At 56.1% G+C, this 22325-nt stretch overlaps 1 protein-coding gene across 1 annotated transcript in view; it reads left to right on the top strand.

The window, feature by feature from the left end:
* The first annotated feature begins 20209 nt into the window (after positions 1-20209).
* Positions 20210-22325, top strand: part of LOC115093336 (unconventional myosin-X-like) — a 78572-nt gene continuing 76456 nt past the window's right edge. Inside the window, exon 1 of the mRNA XM_029604963.1 lies at positions 20210-20285. Coding sequence (XP_029460823.1) covers positions 20253-20285 — 33 coding nt within the window. The 5' untranslated portion in view covers positions 20210-20252. The remainder of the gene's footprint in view (positions 20286-22325) is intronic.

The following is a 22325-nucleotide window of genomic DNA, read 5'->3' as shown; positions in this document are numbered from 1 at the left end:
CTTCCAGAGTCACTCCTTCGGCCATCCACGAGTCTGTCCTTGCCGCCTCCCGGTCGGGACCACTGCTGCAACCTCCTTCAGCAACTCATCCTTCGGTTCCAATCGGCCCAAGGGTCCACGAATCCAACAGATTGCAAGGCCATGGACCCGGCGGACCTTGCCGGCCTCAAGGCTATTCCAGGCATAGCCCAGAAACTACAACAGCAACAGATTTGCCTCGACACCTTGATGTCAACTGTCCAACGCCTGGCAGATCGGGTTGAGGGGGCCTCCGCAGCCAGTTCTGCAGCATCCTTGTCTCAGGCCCATGCGGGTTCCTCCACTCCGGTACAGATGCCTTCTCCGCCTCGGTACTCGGGAGATCCAAAGGCGTGCCGGGGATTCCTCAACCAATGCTATATCCGCTTCGACCTTCTGCCCGCGCAGTTCTCCACGGATCGGGTCAAGACGACCTACATCATCTCCCTCCTGGACGGGAAACCCTTGGCTTGGGCCTCCTCCCTCTGGGAGCGCCAGGATTCCCGACTGAATAACCTTGTGCAATTCGTTAAGGCTTTTCGGAGAATTTTTGATGAGCCATCCCGCGCCTCCACGGCCGCCTCAGAACTGCTCCAGCTGAGGCAAGGCAACCGTCCCCTAGAGGAATACGCTATGGAGTTCCAGACCCTCGCCTCCGAGCTGGCCTGGGGGGAGGACAGCCTACATGGAATTTTCTTGGAGGGCCTTTCTCCACGGTTCCAGGATGAACTCGCGGCCCGGGACCTTCCGGACGACCTCCAGGAGCTCATAGAGCTGACCGGACGAGTTGACCGACGCATCCAGCGCCGCTTCCGGGAGCGGAGGACCATCCAGGGGCATGCCGCTCATCGTAACACGCCACCTCGGGGCCGAGCCACACCACCTGCGGCCGCTGCCCTTCCGCCTGAAGAACCCATGCAGTTGGGCCGGGGCCCTCTCTCTGCCGAGGAACGGAGGCGTCGACGCTCGCAGGGGTTATGTCTCTACTGTGGGAGCAAAGGACACTTCCTGGCGCGCTGCACTGAACGTCCGGGAAACGCCCGAACCTAGAGTCTAGTGGGGAGTTGATTCTAGGCAGTACCTCTTCGAACTCCCCATGTACCGTCCCAGCGAAACTCTGTCTCCCAGGAGGAGGATTCGATACTCTGGCTCTGCTCGACTCCGGGTCCGGGGGGAATTTTATCCTCCGAGAGCTGGTACAACAACTACAGCTCGAGGTCTTGCCTCAGGAACCACCTTTGCGGGTCTCTTCCATCCAGGGGGTCCCCCTCCCGGGGACCATTACCACTCGCACTCGTCCTCTCCAGCTTCAGGTCGGGCTTCTTCATAGGGAGGAGATCTCTTTCCTCATCCTTGAGAGATCCATTCACCCGCTCATCTTAGGACTGCCCTGGCTGAGGAAACATTCTCCAGTGATAAACTGGGATTCGCTCCAGATCACGTCATGGGGGCCGGCCTGCGCCCACCGCTGTCTTCCTGCTCGTCCACTCCAGACGCTTCCGCTCCTGGCCGCTCCGTTGGCGGTGCCACCACAGTACCAGGCCTTCCGGGATGTCTTCTCGAAAGAGAAGGCTGAATTACTACCTGAGCATCGGCCCTTCGATTGCGCGATTGACCTGCTGCCAGATACCACCCCGCCTCGCGGTAGGGTTTACCCTCTGTCTCTGCCAGAGACCAAGGCCATGTCTGCTTACATTAAAGAGAACCTGGACCGAGGGTTTATTAGACCATCTAACTCCCCGGCAGGGGCCGGCTTCTTCTTCGTGGCCAAGAAGGATGGGTCTCTTCGGCCCTGTATCGATTACCGGGGCCTAAACCAGATCACCCGACGAGACCGCTATCCGTTACCCCTGATTCCGGAGCTCCTGGACCGTCTGCAAGGGGCTCGCATCTTCACCAAGCTGGATCTTAGAGGGGCGTACAACCTCGTACGGATTCGACCGGGAGACGAGTGGAAGACCGCTTTTAATACCAGGGACGGTCACTATGAATACCTCGTCATGCCATTTGGCCTCTGTAACGCCCCAGCCGTGTTCCAAAATCTAATGAACGAAGTGCTTCGTGACCTCCTGTACACCTCAGTCATCGTCTACCTGGACGACGTGTTAATATACTCCCGGGACCTTGAGGAACATCGTCAACATGTTCGCCAGGTTTTGTTAAAACTAAGAGAGAACCAATTGTATGCCAAGTTAGAGAAATGTCAGTTCGAGGAGGAGTCCTTGCCCTTCCTAGGGTATATTGTCTCCTCTACCGGCTTCCGCATGGACCCCGGTAAGGTCGCCGCCATCCGGAACTGGCCTCAACCGGTGGGAGTGAAGGCGCTCCAGCGTTTTTTAGGATTCGCCAACTTCTACCGCCATTTTATACCACAGTATTCCACCTTAGTGGCGCCTCTAACAGCCCTTACGCGTAAGGGTGCCAATGCGCATAAGTGGACCCCAACCGCCGTACAGGCCTTCCAGGACCTCAAGGAGGCTTTTCTTCAGGACACCTGCCTCCGACATCCAGACCCCTTACGTCCGTTCATAGTGGAGGTGGATGCCTCCAATGTGGCAGTCGGGGCCGTCCTCTCCCAGATCGCCAAGGACGGTAAAGCTCGGCCATGCTCCTACTTCTCCCGTAAGTTTTCACCTGCCGAGAGGAATTACGGTATCGGGGACAAAGAGCTCCTTGCCATAAAACTAGCTTTTGAAGAGTGGCGCCAATGGCTGGAGGGGGCCCAACATCCAATCGCGGTTTACACGGATCACAAAAATTTGGAACACTTATCTCATGCTCAAAGGCTCAACCCCCGGCAGGCGCGCTGGTCCCTCTTTTTTAGTCGGTTCAATTTCTCCCTTCGGTACCGACCAGCGAACAAGAATGTTAGGGCAGACGCCCTCTCCCGTACCACCGAGGTCGAGGATATCCCGGAGACCCCTCAATACATTCTGGATCCGGCTAAAGTTCACCTGTCTGCCACTGAACTTGCACCAGCGGGGAGGACGGTAGTCCCTGTACGCTCGAGGAAGAGGGTCCTGGCGTGGGCACACGACTCCCTGACGGCCGGTCATCCCGGGATCGCCCGGACTCTTGAACTGCTAACGGAGTTCTATTGGTGGCCACGGGTGAAGGAGGATGTTCGACTCTATGTACAATCTTGTCCCACGAGCGCACAGCAGAAACCTTTACCTGGTTGCCCCTGGGGTCTCCTTCAGCTGCTCCCTGTACCCACGGAACCATGGACTCACATTTCCACGGACTTTGTAGTGGAGTTACCCCCGTCTGAGGGAAAGACGGTGGTTTGGGTCACTGTTGACCGTTTCTCGAAGATGGCCCATTTCGTGCCACTTGCCAAGTTGCCCACGGCTCCTGAGCTAGCAGAACTGTTCGTCCAGCATGTCTTCCGACTGCATGGTCTGCCTCTACATATTGCCTCGGACCGAGGGCCCCAATTCACGGCAAAGTACTGGCGGGCTCTCTGCAGGAAATTCGGGGTTCAGCTAGACTTAACCACAGCGTTTCACCCTCAGGGCAACGGTCAAGTTGAACGCACAAATCGAACCCTGAAGGCGTTCCTCCGGGCCTTCGTAGGAGAGCTACAGGACAACTGGGTCGCTCTTCTCCCGTGGGCCGAGTTCTCTTATAATCGCCATCGACACTCTGCCACGCTACAGTCTCCTTTCCAGTTGGTTTATGGGAGGGTTCCCAAGCCTCCCCTACTATTACCGGTGCCTGTCTCCTCACCAGCGGCGCAACTGACGGCCAGCCAAATCCACAGACTTTGGCACGCCACGCAGGAGAAGCTTCACCACAACGCCGCTCGGTTCAAGGCTTAGGCGGATCGGTCTCGGCGACCTGCCCCAGTATTCCTGCCCGGCACTAAGGTATGGCTCAGTACCAAGAATATCCAGCTTCGGATTCCTTCCATGAGGCTAGAGCCTCGTTACATTGGACCCTTCCGGGTAGCCGAACGTGTTGGCGTGGTTTCCTACCGCTTACGTCTTCCTTCTACCCTTCGGATACATGACGTCTTCCACGTCTCCCTCCTCAAGCCTGTGGTCCTCTCTCGCTTTCGCCCGCTGCCTCCGGAACCCACTGCAGTCACTTCAGACCCCGGGGCCACATACACGGTTAAAGAGGTGTTGGATGTTCGGGTCCGTCGTCATCGGTGGGAATACCTGCTGTCATGGGAGGGATATGGCCTAGAGGAGAATTCCTGGGAGCCCTCTTCCCATATTCTGGATAAAGACCTTCTTCGCCTGTTTCATTCTGCACACCCGGACAAGCCGCGGCCCCCCGGGAGGGGGCGTAGGAGGGGGGGTACTGTTGCGATTCCGGGCCGGTCCCGGAATCGCCACCTACCCCGTCGTGCTTCCGGGTTGGGCTCGCGGTCCCCGGGCCTCCAGGGACCTCTGCCGCCGCAGGCCCGGCGCCTGTCCACCTCGCCTGGGCCTGCAGCTCCTTCTGCCACCGCGTCTTCGCTGCGTCGGAGCAGCCGGCGTCCAGCAACTGCTGGCTCCGCCCCCTAGACGCGCGCGCGTCCCTCCCTTCAATTTAAAGGGGCCAGCACGGGAAACTCCAGCACAGCCTCAGGATGACGTCAGACGCCCTCAGGGTATTTAAACCCTGCATCAAGATCTGCTCCTTGCCTTGCAACGAGGTTCCCAGGTATTCCTGTCTCCAGTTGCTGCGTTCCTGTATCGTTTGGCTTCTGCTTGGCTTCTGACCCCGGACCGGCTTACGTTGATTCCCTGGCTTCTGACTCCGGACCGGCTTACGTTGATTCCCTGGCTTCTGACTCCGGACCGGCTTACGTTGATTCCCTGGCTTCTGACCCCGGACCGGCTTACGTTGACTCTTTGGCTCCTGACATCGGACTGGCCTACAGTGATCCCTTGGTTCCTGACTCTGGACTGGCGAGCGACGACCCTCCGGCACTTAACCTTGGACTCCATCTGACTCGGCCCCCGCGGGCCCTCCTAAGTCCCAGCGGCCGGGTTCCTACGGGCTCCTCCTGGGGGGACTCCAGCTTCCAGGGTGAATCTCCTAAGTCCCAGCGGCCGAACTCCTACGAGCTCCTCTCGGGGGAGGATCGGCTTCCAGGGCGAAGATCTTCCCACCACTGCGCCAGCTCCATCGTCTCATCCTTCCTCGCCAAGGCTCTTGGTCGCATAGGGCTTCCAGAGTCACTCCTTCGGCCATCCACGAGTCTGTCCTTGCCGCCTCCCGGTCGGGACCTACTGCTGCAACCTCCTTCAGCAACTCATCCTTCGGTTCCGATCGGCCCAAGGGTCCACGAATCCAACAGTACCTAGGAGCAAGGCGCATGGAGGGAACCCGTAGACGTAAATGACGGGTAGACAGCCAAACCCGATCTCCTGTATTGAACTGAGGGGCAGGTCTACGATGTCTGTCAGCCATACGTTTAGCCGCTTCGGCTGCTCGATGAAGCCGAGCATTGGTGGTTTCCCAAAGATCATGGAGTTGCTGTGCTGATAATTGAGCAGCCGGTGAAGCCACAGAAAGCGGTAGAGGCAGCGGAGGGCGAGGCTGTTTACCAAAAACAATCTGAAACGGTGACTGTCCGGTGGCAGAGTGTACAAGGGAATTATGTGCAAATTCCGCCCACGGTAGGAGGAGGGCCCAGTCATCTTGGCTATGATTCACGAAAAGGCGTAGAAACAACTTTAGTCCTCTGTTAACCCGCTCCGCCTGGCCATTGCCTTGCGGGTGAAAGGCAGTCGTGAAGTCCAGTTGGACGCCAAACTTCTTGCAAAGCCCACTCCAATATTTGGCCGTAAATTGAGGTTCTCTGTCCGATGTAATGTGGAGGGGAAGTCCATGTAGACGGAAAATATGTGTCAAAAATAGATCCGCCAGTTCAGGAGCAGAGGGCAGCTTGGGCAGAGGCACGAAATTTGCCATCTTAGAGAACCTATCGACTACAACCCATACTACCTGGTTCCCACCAGATAGTGGAAGGTCCACAACAAAATCTGTGGAGATATGGGTCCAAGGTTCTTGCGGAGGTGGAAGGGGCTGGAGGAGGCCCCAGGGTCAACCAGGTAACGGTTTCTGCTGAGCGCATTTCGGGCAAGAAGAAACATAGGCTAGCACATCTCTCTTCATCTGCGGCCACCAGTAGTAACGTGCTAGAAGTTCCCAAGTTCCTGCTCATCCCGGATGTCCTGCTGACAGGGAATCATGTGCCCATGAAAGTACCTTAGGACGCAGCCGGAGTGGTACTACCGTCTTGCCAGGGGGTATCGTCTCGGTAACCGCAAGCATCAGCTTGGCAGGGTCAATGATGTGATTAAGAGTCTCCAGGAAATCCTCAACCTCGAAAGACCTGGAGAGGGCATCTGCCTGCCCATTTTTAGTTGCAGGACGATACCGAAGAATGAAATCGAATCGGGAGAAAAACAGTGACCAGCGGGCTTGACGGGGATTGAGGCGTTGTGCTCTGTTGAGATATTCTAAATTTTTATGGTCGGTGTAGACCGTGATGGTGTGTTGCGCCCCCTCCAACCACTGCCTCCATTCCTCAAAAGCCATCTTGATGGCCAGTAACTCCTTATCACCAATCCCATAATTTTTTTCTGCAGGTGAAAATTTCCAAGAAAAGAAAGAACAGGGAAACAGGACTCCTCGGTTCGAATGCTGACTGAGAACTGCTCCAACAGTGATCTCGGATACGTCTACTTCCACGATGAACGGACGGCTAGGGTCCGGATGATGGAGACATGGTTCTTGTAAGAAGGCCATCTTGATATCCTTGAACGCTTGTATGGCTTCCTGGGACCATATCTTGGTGTCTGCCCCCTTTCTGGTCAGGGCGGTAATTGGGGCTATAATGTGAGAATAATGTGGGATAAAACTTTGGTAAAAGTTGGAAAAGCCAAGAAACCGCTGTATGGCTCGAAGTCCTCTAGGTTGTGGCCAGTCTCGAATACTGGCCACTTTTTCCGGATCCATCTGGAACCCGGTGGTGGATACAATAAATCCCAAAAAAGGTATCGACTGTCTTTCGAAAAGACATTTCTCTAGTTTCATGAACAGCTGATTTTCTCTTAGTCGTTGGAGGACTTGATGAACATCCTTGCGGTGAGCATCCAGATCCTTAGAATAAATAAGGATATCGTCTAGGTAAACGATCACCTGTTTATATAACATGTCCCGAAACACTTCGTTCATCAGGTTCTGAAAAACCGCAGGTGCATTACACAGGCCAAAAGGCATAACCAGATATTCGTAGTGGCTGTTGCGAGTATTAAAAGCGGTTTTCCACTCATCTCCGGGCTTAATTCGAACCAGGTTATAGGCACCTCATAAATCGAGTTTCGAAAAGATTTTAGCACCATGTAATTGGTCTAGAAGTTCTGGTATCAAAGGCAATGGGTAACGATCCTTGCGGGTGATGGCATTGAGTCCTCTGTAGTCAATGCAAGGTCTTAACGACCCATCTTTCTTAGGTACAAAGAAGAAACCTGCCCCAGCAGGGGATGTGGAAGGTCGAATAAATCCCCGTGCGAGATTCTCCTCAATATATTCGGCCATGGCCTGTGATTCAGGTCCAGAAAGTGGATAAATCCTGCCTCTGGGTGGGATGGCGTTGGGTAGTAAATTAATCGCACAGTCAAATCTCTGATGACAAGGCAAGATCTCAGCTTTCTCTTTAGAAAAGACGTCAGCAAAGTCGGAGTATTGATGTGGTAAAGCAATCTTGGTAGTAGTCATAGGTATCACTGATTGGTGAGTCCAGTGAATACAAGTCCCCCGACATTCTGGTCCCCAAGCCGCAATCTGCAGGGTCTTCCAGTCAATGGTCGGAGAATGTTTTTGTAACCATGGTAGACCCAGGACCACTGGATGGACTGCCTTTTCCAAAATAAAAAAGGAAATTTCTTCTTTGTGTAGGATTCCGGTAAGTAGCGATATGGGAGCGGTATTACAGGTGACTCGTCCAGGCAGGTTCTCACCTTGAATGGAGGAGATAAACAGTGGGGTCTTGCAGGGCTGTGTTGGAATCTGAAGCTGGTGAACGAGTTCTGCCAGTATAAAATTTCCCCCAGCTCCGGAATCGACCAAAGCTTGAGTGGTGAAGGATCCGTGCTCTCCTTGCAGCGTAACAGGAACCACGAATTGAGGAGCTGGGTTGCCCCCTAGGGTCTGCTCCTCAGAGATACCTAGGATCGGTAGTTTCCCGGACACTCGGGACACTGGGCGAGAAGATGTCGCTTGTTGCCACAGTATAGGCAAAGACCCATCCTTCTTCGGCGTTGTTTCTCCTCTGGCGTTAGCCGACTCCTTCCAAGCTGCATGGGTTCCTCTTTGGGCTCCGTGGAAACTTCCGTGGTGACCGGAGCCATCAAAGGACGGGAGAAGTGAGGAGCCAGAGGTAATAGACGAGGAGGAGGTCTGGACTCCTTGACCCGCTGCTGAATCCGTCGGTCAATACGACCCGCCAAATCAATAAGTGCATCGAGATCCTCTGGGAGTTCTCGTCCAGCCAGTGCATCTTTAATACGGGGAGATAGTCCCTCTAGAAAGATGCCTCGGAGGCAATCCGAGTGTCATCCTAATTCAGAGGCCAACGTGCGGAATTCAATGGCGAAGTCTGCTAAGGTACGTGACCCCTGGCGCAGATTAAGGAGTTCCGATGTGGCGGTAGCAAGTCTCCCTGGTTCATCAAACACTTGGCGGAAGGTTGAAACGAATCTAGATAAATCATTCAAAATTGGATCTCCTCTTTCCCAGAGGGGAGAAGCCCATGCCATGGCCTTCCCGTCAAGCAGGGATATGATGAAGGAAGTCTTTGTCCGGTCATTGGGAAATTGCTGTTCTTGCAATGAAAATCGGATGAAGCATTGATCGAGGAATCCTTGACATACTTTAGCCTCCCCGGAGAAACGAGGTGGTGCTGGTAAGTGTGAAACTGAGGCTGAGGTACTAGGCGGAGGAGGCGCCGGAGCAGCTGCTTCAGCTCCATAGGAAGCATCTAACCGCCACACTAATCTATCCACGGTGGCAGTTAACGCCTCCAGACTCAGTTGTTGTTGCTGCTGCTGCTGTCGCTGCTGCATTAACTGCTGGGCAAGACCGGGGATAGCCTGAAGACCGGACAGATCCACCGGGTCTATGGCCTTCACAATCTGTTATTTAGTGGACCCTTGACCCGAAGCGAGAGGTCACCCACCTGAGGAAACTGGATGTCCTTCGCCTCCGGAAGGTGGAAATCCTGGAGTAGTCAACCCCTCAGTATCCTTCGCGAAGGTCCACAGTGGTAGGGTACAGGCCAAGGAACCCGACAACGCAGTCCCAGTTCCAGGCAGGGGTCAGAGTCCAATCTGGGTCCAGGCAGGCAGCAGGCAAAGCGAGGTCAAAGTCCAATCCGGGTCCAGGCAGGCAGCAGGCAAAGCGGGCTCAAAGTCCAATCCGGGTCTAGGCAGGCAGCAGGCAAAGCGAGGTCAAAGCAAGGCAGGAGTCAACACAGAAACGCACAGCACGAACACAGCAAAGCACGGGACCTGTTGTGAAGGCGTCAGTGTCTAAATCTCCCTCACAGCTGACGTCCATTTCCGGGGCCGGCCTCGTCTTCGCGGCCCGGCCCCTTTAAGGGGCGGGGCCAGCCGCGTCTCTCCCGACGCCGTCTTTCAATGGCAGGACGCCGTCACGCTGCGGCCCGCGCTCCGCGGGCCCCTGGAGAGGAAGTCCTGTCCCGCCTACGGGGAAGAGGTAGGGAGGCCCGATCACATGCGATCGCGATCGGGCCTCACAACAGGAGTGGCAGTGGAGTGCCTCAGGGATCTGTATTGGGACCCTTACTTTTCAATATATTTATAAATGATCTGGAAAGAAATACGACGAGTGAGATAATCAGATTTGCAGATGACACAAAATTGTTCAGAGTAGTTAAATCACAAGCAGATTGTGATAAATTGCAGGAAGACCTTGTGAGACTGGAAAATTGGGCATCTAAATGGCAGATGAAATTTAATGTGGATAAGTGCAAGGTGATGCATATAGGGAAAAATAACCCATGCTATAATTACACAATGTTGGGTTCCATATTAGGTGCTACAACCCAAGAAAGAGATCTAGGCGTCATAGTGGATAACACATTGAAATCGTCGGCTCAGTGTGCTGCGGCAGTCAAAAAAGCAAACAGAATGTTGGGAATTATTAGAAAGGGAATGGTGAATAAAACAGAAAATGTCATAATGCCTCTGTATCGCTCCATGGTGAGACCACACCTTGAATACTGTGTACAATTCTGGTCGCCGCATCTCAAAAAAGATGTAATTGCGATGGAGAAGGTACAGAGAAGGGCAACCAAAATGATAAAGGAGATGGAACAGCTCCCCTATGAAGAAAGACTAAAGAGGTTAGGACTTTTCAGCTTGGAGAAGAGACGACTGAGGGGGGATATGATAGAGGTGTTTAAAATCATGAGAGGTCTAGAACGGGTAGATGTGAATCGGTTATTTACTCTTTCGGATAGTAGAAAGACTAGGGGGCTCTCCATGAAGTTAGCATGGGGCACATTTAAGACTAATCGGAGAAAGTTCTTTTTCACTCAACGCACAATTAAACTCTGGAATTTGTTGCCAGAGGATGAGGTTAGTGCAGTTAGTATAGCTGTGTTTAAAAAAGGATTGGATAAGTTCTTGGAGGAGAAGTCCATTACCTGCTATTAAGTTCACTTAGAGAATAGCCACTGCCATTAGCAATGGTTACATGGAATAGACTTAGTTTTTGGGTACTTGCCAGGTTCTTATGGCCTGGATTGGCCACTGTTGGAAACAGGATGCTGGGCTTGATGGACCCTTGGTCTGACCCAGTATGGCATGTTCTTATGTTCTTATCACCCTTTCTTTCCCCTCCTCTCAGTCTGATGAGAGGAGAGTGGAAGCAGCCACCGTCCTGTATAATCTCCTCCTCTTGCAGGCTCCTCTCTCTCCCAAGACGTTTAGTTTGCAGATCAAGCCAGAGAGTAGAGCCAGCAGCAGGAGGACGTTAGAGGCTCTCCTAGCAATTGGGCAGTGTGGAGGAGGGGGCAGGGCTGCATTTGCAGTTCTCAGGTTCCCAGACTAAGCTGCTTCTCCAGCTGGTGGCAGCTCCTGGGGCCCTGCACGCATGTCTGGAGGTGAAAGAGTTTGGCAGGAGGGTGGATCTCCTTCAGCTGCACCCCCTGTCTGACTGCATAGGTCACACACTCCAAAAGGCAGCCCATTTGCCCTAATTTTGTCTGATGCTTGCTTCTGTGCTCTGTGCCTCTGATACATAAAGAATGAATGAACTGAGTCAGGCATTAAGGGAAAGGCTCACTCTTTCCTCTGACATCCTTCCTCCCTCCCTGCATAATCTGATGCCTGCGGATCCACTCTGGCTGAATCACTGCTAATGGAAGCAGCTCCCCATGCACAGGAATGGCCGCATGTCCTCATCGATCCTGCCTTCTGCCCTGGGGAGGGGGAGGGGGAGGGAGAGGGGCTGGGCTGCTGACTTTGCACCTGATCCCTAGGCTTTCTTGCCCTCACTAATGGATGTTTTATGCCCTTCTAGGGAGGAAGTTGTAACTCAGACCTCCCAGAGGACCTGACCCCACATCTGTCAGATATATCCTGCCCCACCAGGGAACAGGCCAGAATAAAGGGCCAGAGCATGTAATTCAGGCAGAAACTGCGCTTTCCTGCTACATTCAGATAACTATATTGGCATGAAGCAACCCTTTTTCTCTCCATAAAACCAGCTTATGCCACAAGCAGCCAGAGCTGATCAGGGAAGCCCCAAAACCTGAGAAATCAGTCTAAAGCCTGAGAGGCTGCAGATGGTATCTTGGTGTATGTGTCTCACTGCAGCTCTGTATCTCAGGATGTGTGTGTGAGAGAGACTGTGGCGCTGTATCTCTGGAGGAGGGTGTTTTACTGCAGCTCTGTATGTGTGTGTGTGTGTGTGTGTGTGTCTGTGTGTCTGTGTGTCTGTGTGTCTGTGTATGGGTGTGTGTGACTGTGGCTCTGTATCTCAGGGTGTGTGTGTGAGAGAGACTGTGGCTCTGTATCTCTGGAGGAGGGTGTTTTACTGCAGCTCTGTATATGGGGGTGTGTGTGTGACTGTGGCTCTGTATCTCAGGATGTGTGTGTGAGAGAGACTGTGGCTCTCTATCTCTGGAGGACGGTGTTTTACTGAAGCTCTGTGTGTGTATGACTGTGGCTCTGTATCTCTGGAGGAGGGTGTTTTACTGCAGCTCTGTATGTGTGTGTGTGTGTGTGTGACTGTGGCTCTGTATCTCAGGGTTTGTGTGTGAGAGAGACTGTTGCTCTGTATCTATGGAGGAGGGTGTTTTACTGCAGCTCTGTATATGTGTGTGTGTGTGAGTGACTGTGGCTCTGTATCTCAGGGTGTGTGCGCGTGTGTGTGTATGACTGTGGTTCTGTATCTCAGGGTGTGTGTGACTGTGGCTCTGTATTGCAGGGTGTGTTGTGTGTGTGACTGTTGCTCTGTATCTCAGGGTTTGTGTGTGTGTGTGTGTGTGACTGTGGCTCTGTATCTCTGGAGGAGGGTGTTTTACTGCAGCTCTGTATATGGGTGTCTATGTGTGACTGTGGCTCTGTATCTCTGGAGGAGGGTGTTTTACTGCAGCTCTGTATATGTGTGTGTGTGACTGTGGCTCTGCATCTCACGGTGTGTGACTGTGGCTCTATCTCTGGAGGAGGATGTTTTACTGCAGCTCTGTGTATGTGTGTGTGAGTGACTGTGGCTCTGTATCTCAGGGTGTGTGTGTGCACGTGACTGTGGCTCTGTATCTCAGGGTGTGTGTGTGCTCGTGACTGTGGCTCTGTATCTCAGGGTGTGTGTGTGTGTGTGTGTGTGAGACTGTGGCTCTGTATCTCAGGGTGTGTGTGTGACTGTGGTTCTGTATCTCAGGGTGTGTGTGTGTGTGTGACTGTGTCTCTTTATGTCAGGGTGTGTGTGTGGGCGCGTGTATGTGTGACTGTGGCTCTGTATCTCAGGGTGTGTGTGTGTGTGAGACTGTGGCTCTATATCTCAGGGTGTGTGTGCGTGTGTGTGACTGTGGTTCTGTATCTCAGGGTGTCTGTGTGTGAGTGTGTGTGTGTGTGTGTTAGTGACTGTGGCTCTGTATCTCAGGGTGTGTGTGTGTGCACGTGACTGTGGCACTGTATCTCAGGGTGTGTGTGTGTGTTTGTGTGTTTGTGTGTGAGACTGTGGCTCTGTATCTCAAGGTGTGTGTGTGTGTGACTGTGGTTCTGTATCTCAGGGTGTGTGTGTGTGTGTGTGTGTGATACTGTGGCTCTGTATCTCAGGGTGTGTGTGTGTGACTGTGGCTCTGTATCTCGCTGTGTGTGTGTGCGCGTGTGTGTGTGACTGTGGTTCTGTATCTCAGGGTGTGTGTGTGTGTGTGTGAGTGTGAGTGACTGTGGCTCTGTATCTCAGGGTGTGCGAGTGTGTGTGTGTGACTGTGGCTCTGTATCTCAGGGTGTGTGCGCCTGTGTGTGTGTGACTGTAGTTCTGTATCTCAGGGTGTGTGTGTGTGTGAGTGAGTGACTGTGGCTCTGTATCTCAGGGTGTGTGCGTGTGTGTGACTGTGGTTCTGTATCTCAGGGTGTGTGTGTGTGTGTGACTGTGGCTCTGTATCTCAGAGTGTGTGCAGCTGTGTGTGTGTGACTGTAGTTCTGTATCTCAGGGTGTGTGTGCGTGTGTGTGTGAGTGACTGTGGCTCTGTATCTCATGGTGTGTGCACGTGTGTGTGAGTGACTGTGGTTCTGTATCTCAGGGTGTGTGCGCGTGTGTGTGTGTGACTGTGGTTCTGTATCTCAGGATGTGTGTGTGACTGTGGCTCTGTATCTCAGGGTGTGTGTGTGTGTGTGTGTGTGACTGTGGCTCTGTATCTCAGGGTGTGTGCGTGTGTGTGTGTGAGACGGTGGCTCTGTATCTCAGGGTGTGTGTGTGTGTGACTGTGGCTCTGTATCTCAGGGTGTGTGCGCGTGTGTGTGTGAGACTGTGGCTCTGTATCTCAGGGTGTGTGTGTGACTGTGGCTCTGCATCTCAGGGTGTGTGTGTGTGACAGTGGCTCTATCTCTGTAGGAGGATGTTTTACTGCAGCTCTGTGTATGTGTGTGTGAGTGACTGTGGCTCTATATCTCAGGGTGTGGGTGTGCACGTGACTGTGGCTCTGTATCTCAGGGTGTGTGTGTGTGAGACTGTGGCTCTATATCTCAGGGTGTGTGTGTGTGTGTGACTGTGGCTCTGTATCTCAGGGTGTGTGCGCGTGTGTGTGTGAGACTGTGGCTCTGTATCTCAGGGTGTGTGTGTGTGTGTGTGACTGTGGCTCTGTATCTCAGGGTGTGTGATTGCAGTTCTGTATCTAGCTGTGAGTGTCACTGTGGCTCTATGTATCCGTAGGTGAGTGTGTGACTGTGGCTCTGTATCTCAGGGGGTGTGTGTGACTGTGGCTCTGTATCTCAGGGTGTGTGTGTGTGTGTGACTGTGGCTCTGTATCTCAGGGGGTGTGTGTGTGTGTGTGTGTATGACTGTGGCTCTGTATCTCAGGGTGTGTGCGCGCGTGTGTGTGTGACTGTGGCTCTGTATCCCAGGGGGGGGGTGTGTGTGTGTGTATGACTGTGGATCTGTATCTGGGGGTATGTGATTGCAGTTCCGTATCTAGGTGTGAGTGTCACTGTGGCTCTATGTATCCGTAGGTGAGTGTGTGACTGTGGCTCTGTATCTCAGGGGGTGTGTGTGACTGTGGCTCTGTATCTCAGGGTGTGTGTGTGTGTGTGAGTGACTGTGGCTCTGTATCTCAGGGTGTGTGTGTGTGTGTGACTGTGGCTCTGTATCTCAGGGGGTTTGTGTGTATATGACTGTGGTTCTGTATCTCAGGGTGTGCGCGCGTGTGTGTGTGTGACTGTGGCTCTGTATCCCAGGGGGGGGGTGTGTGTGTATGACTGTGGATCTGTATCTGGGGGTATGTGATTGCAGTTCTGTATCTAGGTGTGAGTGTCACTGTGGCTCTATGTATCCGTAGGTGAGTGTGTGACTGTGGCTCTGTATCTCAGGGGGTGTGTGTGACTGTGGCTCTGTATCTCAGGGTGTGTGTGTGTGAGTGACTGTGGCTCTGTATCTCAGGGTGTGTGTGTGTGTGACTGTGGCTCTGTATCTCAGGGGGTGTGTGTGTGTGTGTGTATGACTGTGGCTCTGTATCTCAGGGTGTGTGCGCGTGTGTGTTTGTGACTGTGGCTCTGTATCCCAGGGGGTGTGTGTGTGTGTGTATGACTGTGGATCTGTATCTGGGGGTATGCGATTGCAGTTCTGTATCTAGGTGTGAGTGTCACTGTGGCTCTATGTATCCATAGGTGAGTGTGTGACTGTGGCTCTGTATCTCAGGGGGGTGTGTGTGACTGTGGCTCTGTATCTCAGGGTGTGTGTGTGTGTGTGAGTGACTGTGGCTCTGTATCTCAGGGTGTGTGTGTGTTTGTGTGTGACTGTGGCTCTGTATCTCAGGGTGTGTGTGTGTGTGTGTGACTGTGGCTCTGTATCTCAGGATGTCTGCGCGTGTGTGTGTGTGAGACTGTGGCTCTGTATCTCAGGGTGTGTGTGTGTGTGTGACTGTGGCTCTGTATCTCAGGGTGTGTGATTGCAGTTCTGTATCTAGGTGTGAGTGTCACTGTGGCTCTATGTATCCGTAGGTGAGTGTGTGACTGCGGCTTTGTAAGTGAGTGGCAAGACAGCAGGTCTGGGTCAGGGTGATTGCAGTTCTTTCTTTATGGGCTATGGATATTTTTTTGACAGTGGCTCTGCTTCTCTCTGAAGAAGGGAAGAGGTTGACATTGCTATCTCTTGGGGGTGTGGGACTGCAGGGCTCTGTCTCTTGGGGTGTGTGGGGCAGGCTGTCTTGGGTGTGGGGCTGCAGGGCTCTGTCTCTTGGGGGTGTGTGGGGCTGCAGGGCTCTGTCTCTTGGGAGTGTGGGGCTGCAGGGCTCTGTCTCTTGGGGGTGTGTGGGGCTGCAGGACTCTGTCTCTTGGGGGTGTGTGGGGCTGCAGGGCTCTGTCTCTTGGGGGTGTGGGGCTGCAGGGCTCTGTCTCTTGGGAGTGTGGGGCTGCAGGGCTCTGTCTCTTGGGGGTGTGTGGGGCTGCAGGACTCTGTCTCTTGGGGGTGTGTGGGACTGCAGGGCTCTGTCTCTTGGGAGTGTGGGGCTGCAGGGCTCTGTCTCTTGGGGGTGTGTGGGGCTGCAGGGCTCTGTCTCTTGGGAGTGTGGGGCTGCAGGGCTCTGTCTCTTGGGGGTGTGTGGGGCTGCAGGACTCTGTCTCTTGGGGGTGTGTGGGGCTGCAGGGCTCTGTCTCTTGGAGGTGTGGGGCTGCAGGGCTCTGACTCTTGGGGGTGTGTGTGGCTGCAGGGCTCTGTCTCTTGGGGGTGTGGGGCTGCAGTGCTCTGTCTCTTGGGGGTGTGTGGGGCTGCAGGGCTCTGTCTCTTGGGAGTGTGGGGCTGCAGGGCTCTGTCTCTTGGGGGTGTGGGGCTGCAGGGCTCTGTCTCTTGGGGGTGTGTGGGGCTGCAATGCTCTGTCTCTTGGGGGTGTGGGGCTGCAGGGCTCTGTCTCTTGGAGGTGTGTGGGGCTGCAGGGCTCTGTCTCTTGGGGGTGTGTGGGGCTGCAGGACTCTGTCTCTTGGGGGTGTGGGGCTGCAGGGCTCTGTCTCTTGGGGGTGTGTGGGACTGCAGGGCTCTGTCTCTTTGGGGGGGTGTGGGGCTGCAGGACTCTGTCTCTTGGGGGGGTGTGGGGCTGCAGGGCTCTGTCTCTTGGGGGTGTGGGGATGCAGGACTCTGTCTCTTGGGGGTGTGTGGGGCTGCAGTGCTCTGTCTCTTGGGGGTGTGGGGCTGCAGGGCTCTGTCTCTTGGGGTGTGGGACTGCAGGACTCTGTCTCTTGGGGGTGTGTGGGGCTGCAGGGCTCTGTCTCTTGGAGGTGTGTGGGGCTGCAGGGCTCTGTCTCTTGGGGGTGTGTGGGGCTGCAGGAGTCTGTCTCTTGGGGGTGTGTGGGGCTGCAGGGCTCTGTCTCTTGGGGGGTGTGGGACTGCAGGGCTCTGTCTCTTGGGGGTGTGGGGCTGCAGGGCTCTGTCTCTTGGGGGGGTGTGGGGCTGCAGGGCTCTGTCTCTTGCGGGTGTGTGGGGCTGCAGTGCTCTGTCTCTTGGGGGTGTGTGGGGCTGCAGGACTCTGTCTCTTGGGGGTGTGGGGCTGCAGGGCTCTGTCTCTTGGGGGTGTGTGGATGCAGGGCTCTCTCTCTTGGGGGTGTGTGGGGCTGCAGTGCTCTGTCTCTTGGGGGTGTGGGGCTGCAGGACTCTGTCTCTTGGGGGTGTGTGGGACTGCAGGGCTCTGTCTCTTGGGGGTGTGTGGGGCTGCAGGGCTCTGTTCCTTGGGGGTGTGTGGGACTGCAGGACTCTGTCTCTTGGGGGTGTGGGACTGCAGGGCTCTGTCTCTTGGGGGTGTGTGGGGCTGCAGGGCTCTGTCTCTTGGGGGGGTGTGGGGCTGCAGTGCTCTGTCTCTTGGGGGGGTGTGGATGCAGGGCTCTGTCTCTTGGGGGTGTGGGGCTGCAGGGCTCTGTCTCTTGGGGGGGTGTGGGGCTGCAGTGCTCTGTCTCTTGGGGGTGTGTGGATGCAGGGCTCTGTCTCTTGGGGTTGTGGGGCTGCAGGGCTCTGTCTCTTGGGGGTGTGTGGGGCTGCAGTGCTCTGTCTCTTGGGGATGTGGGGCTGCAGGACTCTGTCTCTTGGGATTGTGTGGGGCTGCAGTGCTCTGTCTCTTGGGGGTGTGGGGCTGCAGTGCTCTGTCTCTTGGGGGTGTGTGGGGCTGCAGGGCTCTGTCTCTTGGGGGTGTGTGGGGCTGCAGTGCTCTGTCTCTTGGGGATGTGGGGCTGCAGTGCTCTGTCTCTTGGGGGTGTGTGGGGCTGCAGTGCTCTGTCTCTTGGGGATGTGGGGCTGCAGGGCTCTGTCTCTTGGGGGGTGTGGGGCTGCAGTGCTCTGTCTCTTGGGGGTGTGTGGGGCTGCAGGGCTCTGTCTCTTGGAGGTGTGTGGGGCTGCAGGGCTCTGTCTCTTGGGGGTGTGTGGGGCTGCAGTGCTCTGTCTCTTGGGGATGTGGGGCTGCAGTGCTCTGTCTCTTGGGGGTGTGTGGGGCTGCAGGGCTCTGTCTCTTCGAGGTGTGTGGGACTGCAGGGCTCTGTCTCTTGGGGGTGTGGGGCTGCAGGACTCTGCCTCTTGGGGGTGTGGGGCTGCAGGGCTCTGTCTCTTGGTGGAGTGTGGGGCTGCAGTGCTTTGTCTCTTGGGGGTGTGTGGGGCTGCAGGGCTCTGTCTCTTGGAGGTGTGTGGGGCTGCAGGGCTCTGTCTCTTGGGGGGTGTGGGGCTGCAGGACTCTGTCTCTTTGGGGTGTGTGGGGCTGCAGGGCTCTGTCTCTTGGTGGAGTGTGGGGCTGCAGTGCTCTGTCTCTTGGGGGTGTGTGGGGCTGCAGGGCTCTGTCTCTTGGAGGTGTGTGGGGCTGCAGGGCTCTGTCTCTTGGGGGTGTGGGGCTGCAGGACTCTGCCTCTTGGGGGTGTGGGGCTGCAGGGCTCTGTCTCTTGGTGGAGTGTGGGGCTGCAGTGCTCTGTCTCTTGGGGGTGTGTGGGGCTGCAGGATTCTGTCTCTTGGGGGTGTGGGGCTGCAGTGCTCTGTCTCTTGGGGTGTGTGGGGCTGCAGGGCTCTGTCTCTTGGGGGTGTGGGGCTGCAGGACTCTGTCTCTTGGGGGTGTGTGGGGCTGCAGGGCTCTGTCTCTTGGGGGTGTGGGGCTGCAGGACTCTGTCTCTTGGGGGTGTGGGGCTACAGGGCTCTGTCTCTTGGGGGTGTGTGGGGCTGCAGGGCTCTGTCTCTTGGGGGTGTGGGGCTGCAGGACTCTGTCTCTTGGGGGTGTGGGGCTGCAGGACTCTGTCTCTTGGGGGTGTGTGGGGCTGCAGGGCTCTGTCTCTTGGGGGTGTGGGGCTGCAGAACTCTGTCTCTTGGGGGGGTGTGGGGCTGCAGGACTCTGTCTCTTGGGGGGTGTGGGGCTGCAGAACTCTGTCTCTTGGGGGTGTGGGGCTGCAGGGCTCTGTCTCTTGGGGGTGTGTGGGGCTGCAGGACTCTGTCTCTTGGGGGTGTGTGGGGCTGCAGGGCTCTGTCTCTTGGAGGTGTGTGGGGCTGCAGAACTTTGTCTCTTGGGGGTGTGTGTGGCTGCAGGGCTCTGTCTCTTGGGGGTGTGTGGGGCTGCAGAACTCTGTCTCTTGGGGGTGTGTGGGGCTGCAGGGCTCTGTCTCTTGGAGGTGTGTGGGGCTGCAGGGCTCTGTCTCTTGGGGGTGTGTGGGGCTGCAGGGCTCTGTCTCTTGGGAGTGTGTGGCTGCAGTGCTCTGTCTCTTGGGGGGGTGTGGGGCTGCAGAACTTTGTCTCTTGGGGGTGTGGTGCTGCAGGACTCTGTCTCTTCGGGGTGTGTGGGGCTGCAGGGCTCTGTCTCTTGGGAGTGTGTGGCTGCAGGGCTCTGTCTCTTGGGAGTGTGGGGCTGCAGAACTCTGTCTCTTGGGGGTGTGTGGGGCTGCAGGGCTCTGTCTCTTGGGAGTGTGTGGCTGCAGTGCTCTGTCTCTTGGGGGGGTGTGGGGCTGCAGAACTTTGTCTCTTGAGGGTGTGGTGCTGCAGGACTCTGTCTCTTGGGGGTGTGTGGGGCTGCAGGGCTCTGTCTCTTGGGAGTGTGTGGCTGCAGGGCTCTGTCTCTTGGGAGTGTGGGGCTGCAGAACTCTGTCTCTTGGGGGTGTGGGGCTGCAGGACTCTGTCTCTTGGGGGTGTGTGGGGCTGCAGGTCTCTGTCTCTTGGGAGTGTGTGGCTGCAGTGCTCTGTCTCTTGGGGGTGTGGGGCTGCAGGACTCTGTCTCCTGGGGGTGTGTGGGGCTGCACTGCAGCTCCGTCTCTTTTACGTTGTCTGTAGATCTTACTTTGCAGGTGTGTGAGGCTGTGGCTTTACTTTGGAGGGGAGAGACTGCTGCTCTGCCTGTGCCACCAGCGTTAGAGACTTCCTGAGGTCCTGCCTTGTAATGCAGCTGCTGCTGCTCTGTGCTTTGCAGCAGGGAAGGGAGTAGCCACTCTGCGAGGAGGAGGGGCCGTCCAGCCTCATTCAAAGAGAGAGAGCGAGGTCCTGGGCATTCAGCTGCCTGAACTCACAGCGCAAGCCGCGAGCGCTGAGCGGAGCAGTGCCAGATGCACCAGGAGCGTCTCCAAGCTGCAAAACAGGTGAGAAGAATGTAATGACAGCCTGGCCTTCACAGCCCCTGCACTGAGCACCTGCTGAATCGGGGGTTGGCTTGGTCTTTTCAGGGTTAGAAATGGAGCAGGGGGGAATCTTAATAGCCTGGCTTGTCTCTCCTGGACTGATGGGATGGGGGGAGGGGTCTCTGTAGCCTGGCTTGTCTCTCCTGGACTGATGGGGGGAGGGGTCTCTGTAGCCTGGCTTGTCTCTCCTGGACTGATGGGGATGGGGGGAGGGGTCTCTGTAGCCTGGCTTGTCTCTCCTGGACTGATGGGGATGGGGGGGAGGGGTCTCTGTAGAACATAAGAAAATGCCATACTGGGTCAGACCAAGGGTCCATCAAGCCCAGCATCCTGTTTCCAACAGTGGCCAATCCAGGCCATAAGAACCTGGCAAGTACCCTGGCTTGTCTCTCCTGGACTGGGGGTGGGAGGGGTCTCTGTAGCCTGGCTTGTCTCTCCAGGACTGATGGGGGTGTGGGGGAGGGGTCTCTGTAGCCTGGCTTGTCTCTCCTGGACTGATGGGGGGAGGGAGGGGTCTCTGTAGCCTGGCTTGTCTCTCCTGGACTGATGGGGGGGGTGCGGGGGGGGGGGTCTCTGTAGCCTGGCTTGTCTCTCCTGGACTGATGGGGCGGGGGGAAGGGTCTCTGTAGCCTGGCTTGTTTCTCCAGGACTGATGGGGGGGGTGCGGGGGGTGGGGTCTCTGTAGCCTGGCTTGTTTCTCCAGGACTGATGGGGGGGTGCGGGGGGAGGGGTCTCTGTAGCCTGGCTTGTCTCTCTGGGACTGATGGGGGTGTGGGGGGAGGGGTCTCTGTAGCCTGGCTTGTCTCTCCAAGACTGATGGGGTTGTGGGGGAGGGGTCTCTGTAGCCTGGATTGTCTCTCCAGGACTGATGGGGGTGCGGGGGGAGGGGTCTCTGTAGCCTGGATTGTCTCTCCAGGACTGATGGGGGTGCGGGGGGAGGGCTCTCTGTAGCCTGGCTTGTTTCTCCAGGACTGATGGGGGTGCGGGGGGAGGGGTCTCTGTAGCCTGGTTTGTTTCTCCAGGACTGATGGGGGTGCGGGGGGAGGGGTCTCTGTAGCCTGGCTTGTCTCTCTGAGACTGATGGGGGGAGGGGTCTCTGTAGCCTGGCTTGTCTCTCTGGGACTGATGGGGGAGGGGTCTCTGTAGCCTGGCTTGTCTCTCTGGGACTGATGGGGGAGGGGTCTCTGTAGCCTGGCTTGTCTCTCTGGGACTGATGGGGGGATGGGGAGAGGGGTCTCTGTAGCCTGGCTTGTCTCTCCTGGACTGATGGGGGGAGGGGTCTCTGTGGCCTGGCTTGTCTCTCCTGGACTGATGGGGGGAGGGGTCTCTGTAGCCTGGCTTGTCTCTCCTGGACTGATGGGGGGAGGGGTCTCTGTAGCCTGGCTTGTCTCTCCGGGACTGATGGGGGGAGGGGTCTCTGTAGCCTGGCTTGTCTCTCCTGGACTGATGGGGGGAGGGGTCTCTGTAGCCTGGCTTGTCTCTCCTGGACTGATGGGGGGAGGGGTCTCTGTAGCCTGGCTTGTCTCTCTGGGACGAATGGGGGGATGGGGAGAGGGGTCTCTGTAGCCTGGCTTGTTTCTCCAGGACTGATGGGGGTGGAGGGGGGGCTCTGTAGCCTGGCTTGTCTCTCCTGGGACTGGATGGGGGATGGGGAGAGGGGTCTCTGTAAGCCTGGCTTGTTTTCTCCAGGGACTGATGGGGGGATGGGGGGAGGGGTCTCTGTAGCCTGGCTTGTCTCTCTGGGGACTCTGGGTGGGGGAGGGGTCTCTGTAGCCTGGCTTGTCTCTCCTGGACTGGTGGGGGAAGGGGTCTCCTATGTAGCCTGGCTTGTCTCTCCTGGACTGTGTGGGGGGATGGGAGAGGGGGTCTCTGTAGCCTGGCTTGTTTCTCCAGGACTGGATGGGTGGGTGGGGGGGAGGGGATCTCTGGTAGCCCTGCTTGTTTCTTCTCCAGGACTGATTGGGGGGAGGGGTCCTCTGTAGCCTGGGCTTGTTTCTCCAG

Source organism: Rhinatrema bivittatum, chromosome 6 (assembly GCF_901001135.1).
Source record: "Rhinatrema bivittatum chromosome 6, aRhiBiv1.1, whole genome shotgun sequence".
In the NCBI taxonomy this organism is placed as follows: domain Eukaryota; kingdom Metazoa; phylum Chordata; class Amphibia; order Gymnophiona; family Rhinatrematidae; genus Rhinatrema; species Rhinatrema bivittatum.
The sequence above is the reverse complement of the archived record's forward strand: the minus strand, read 5'-3'. Positions and strand labels throughout refer to the sequence as shown.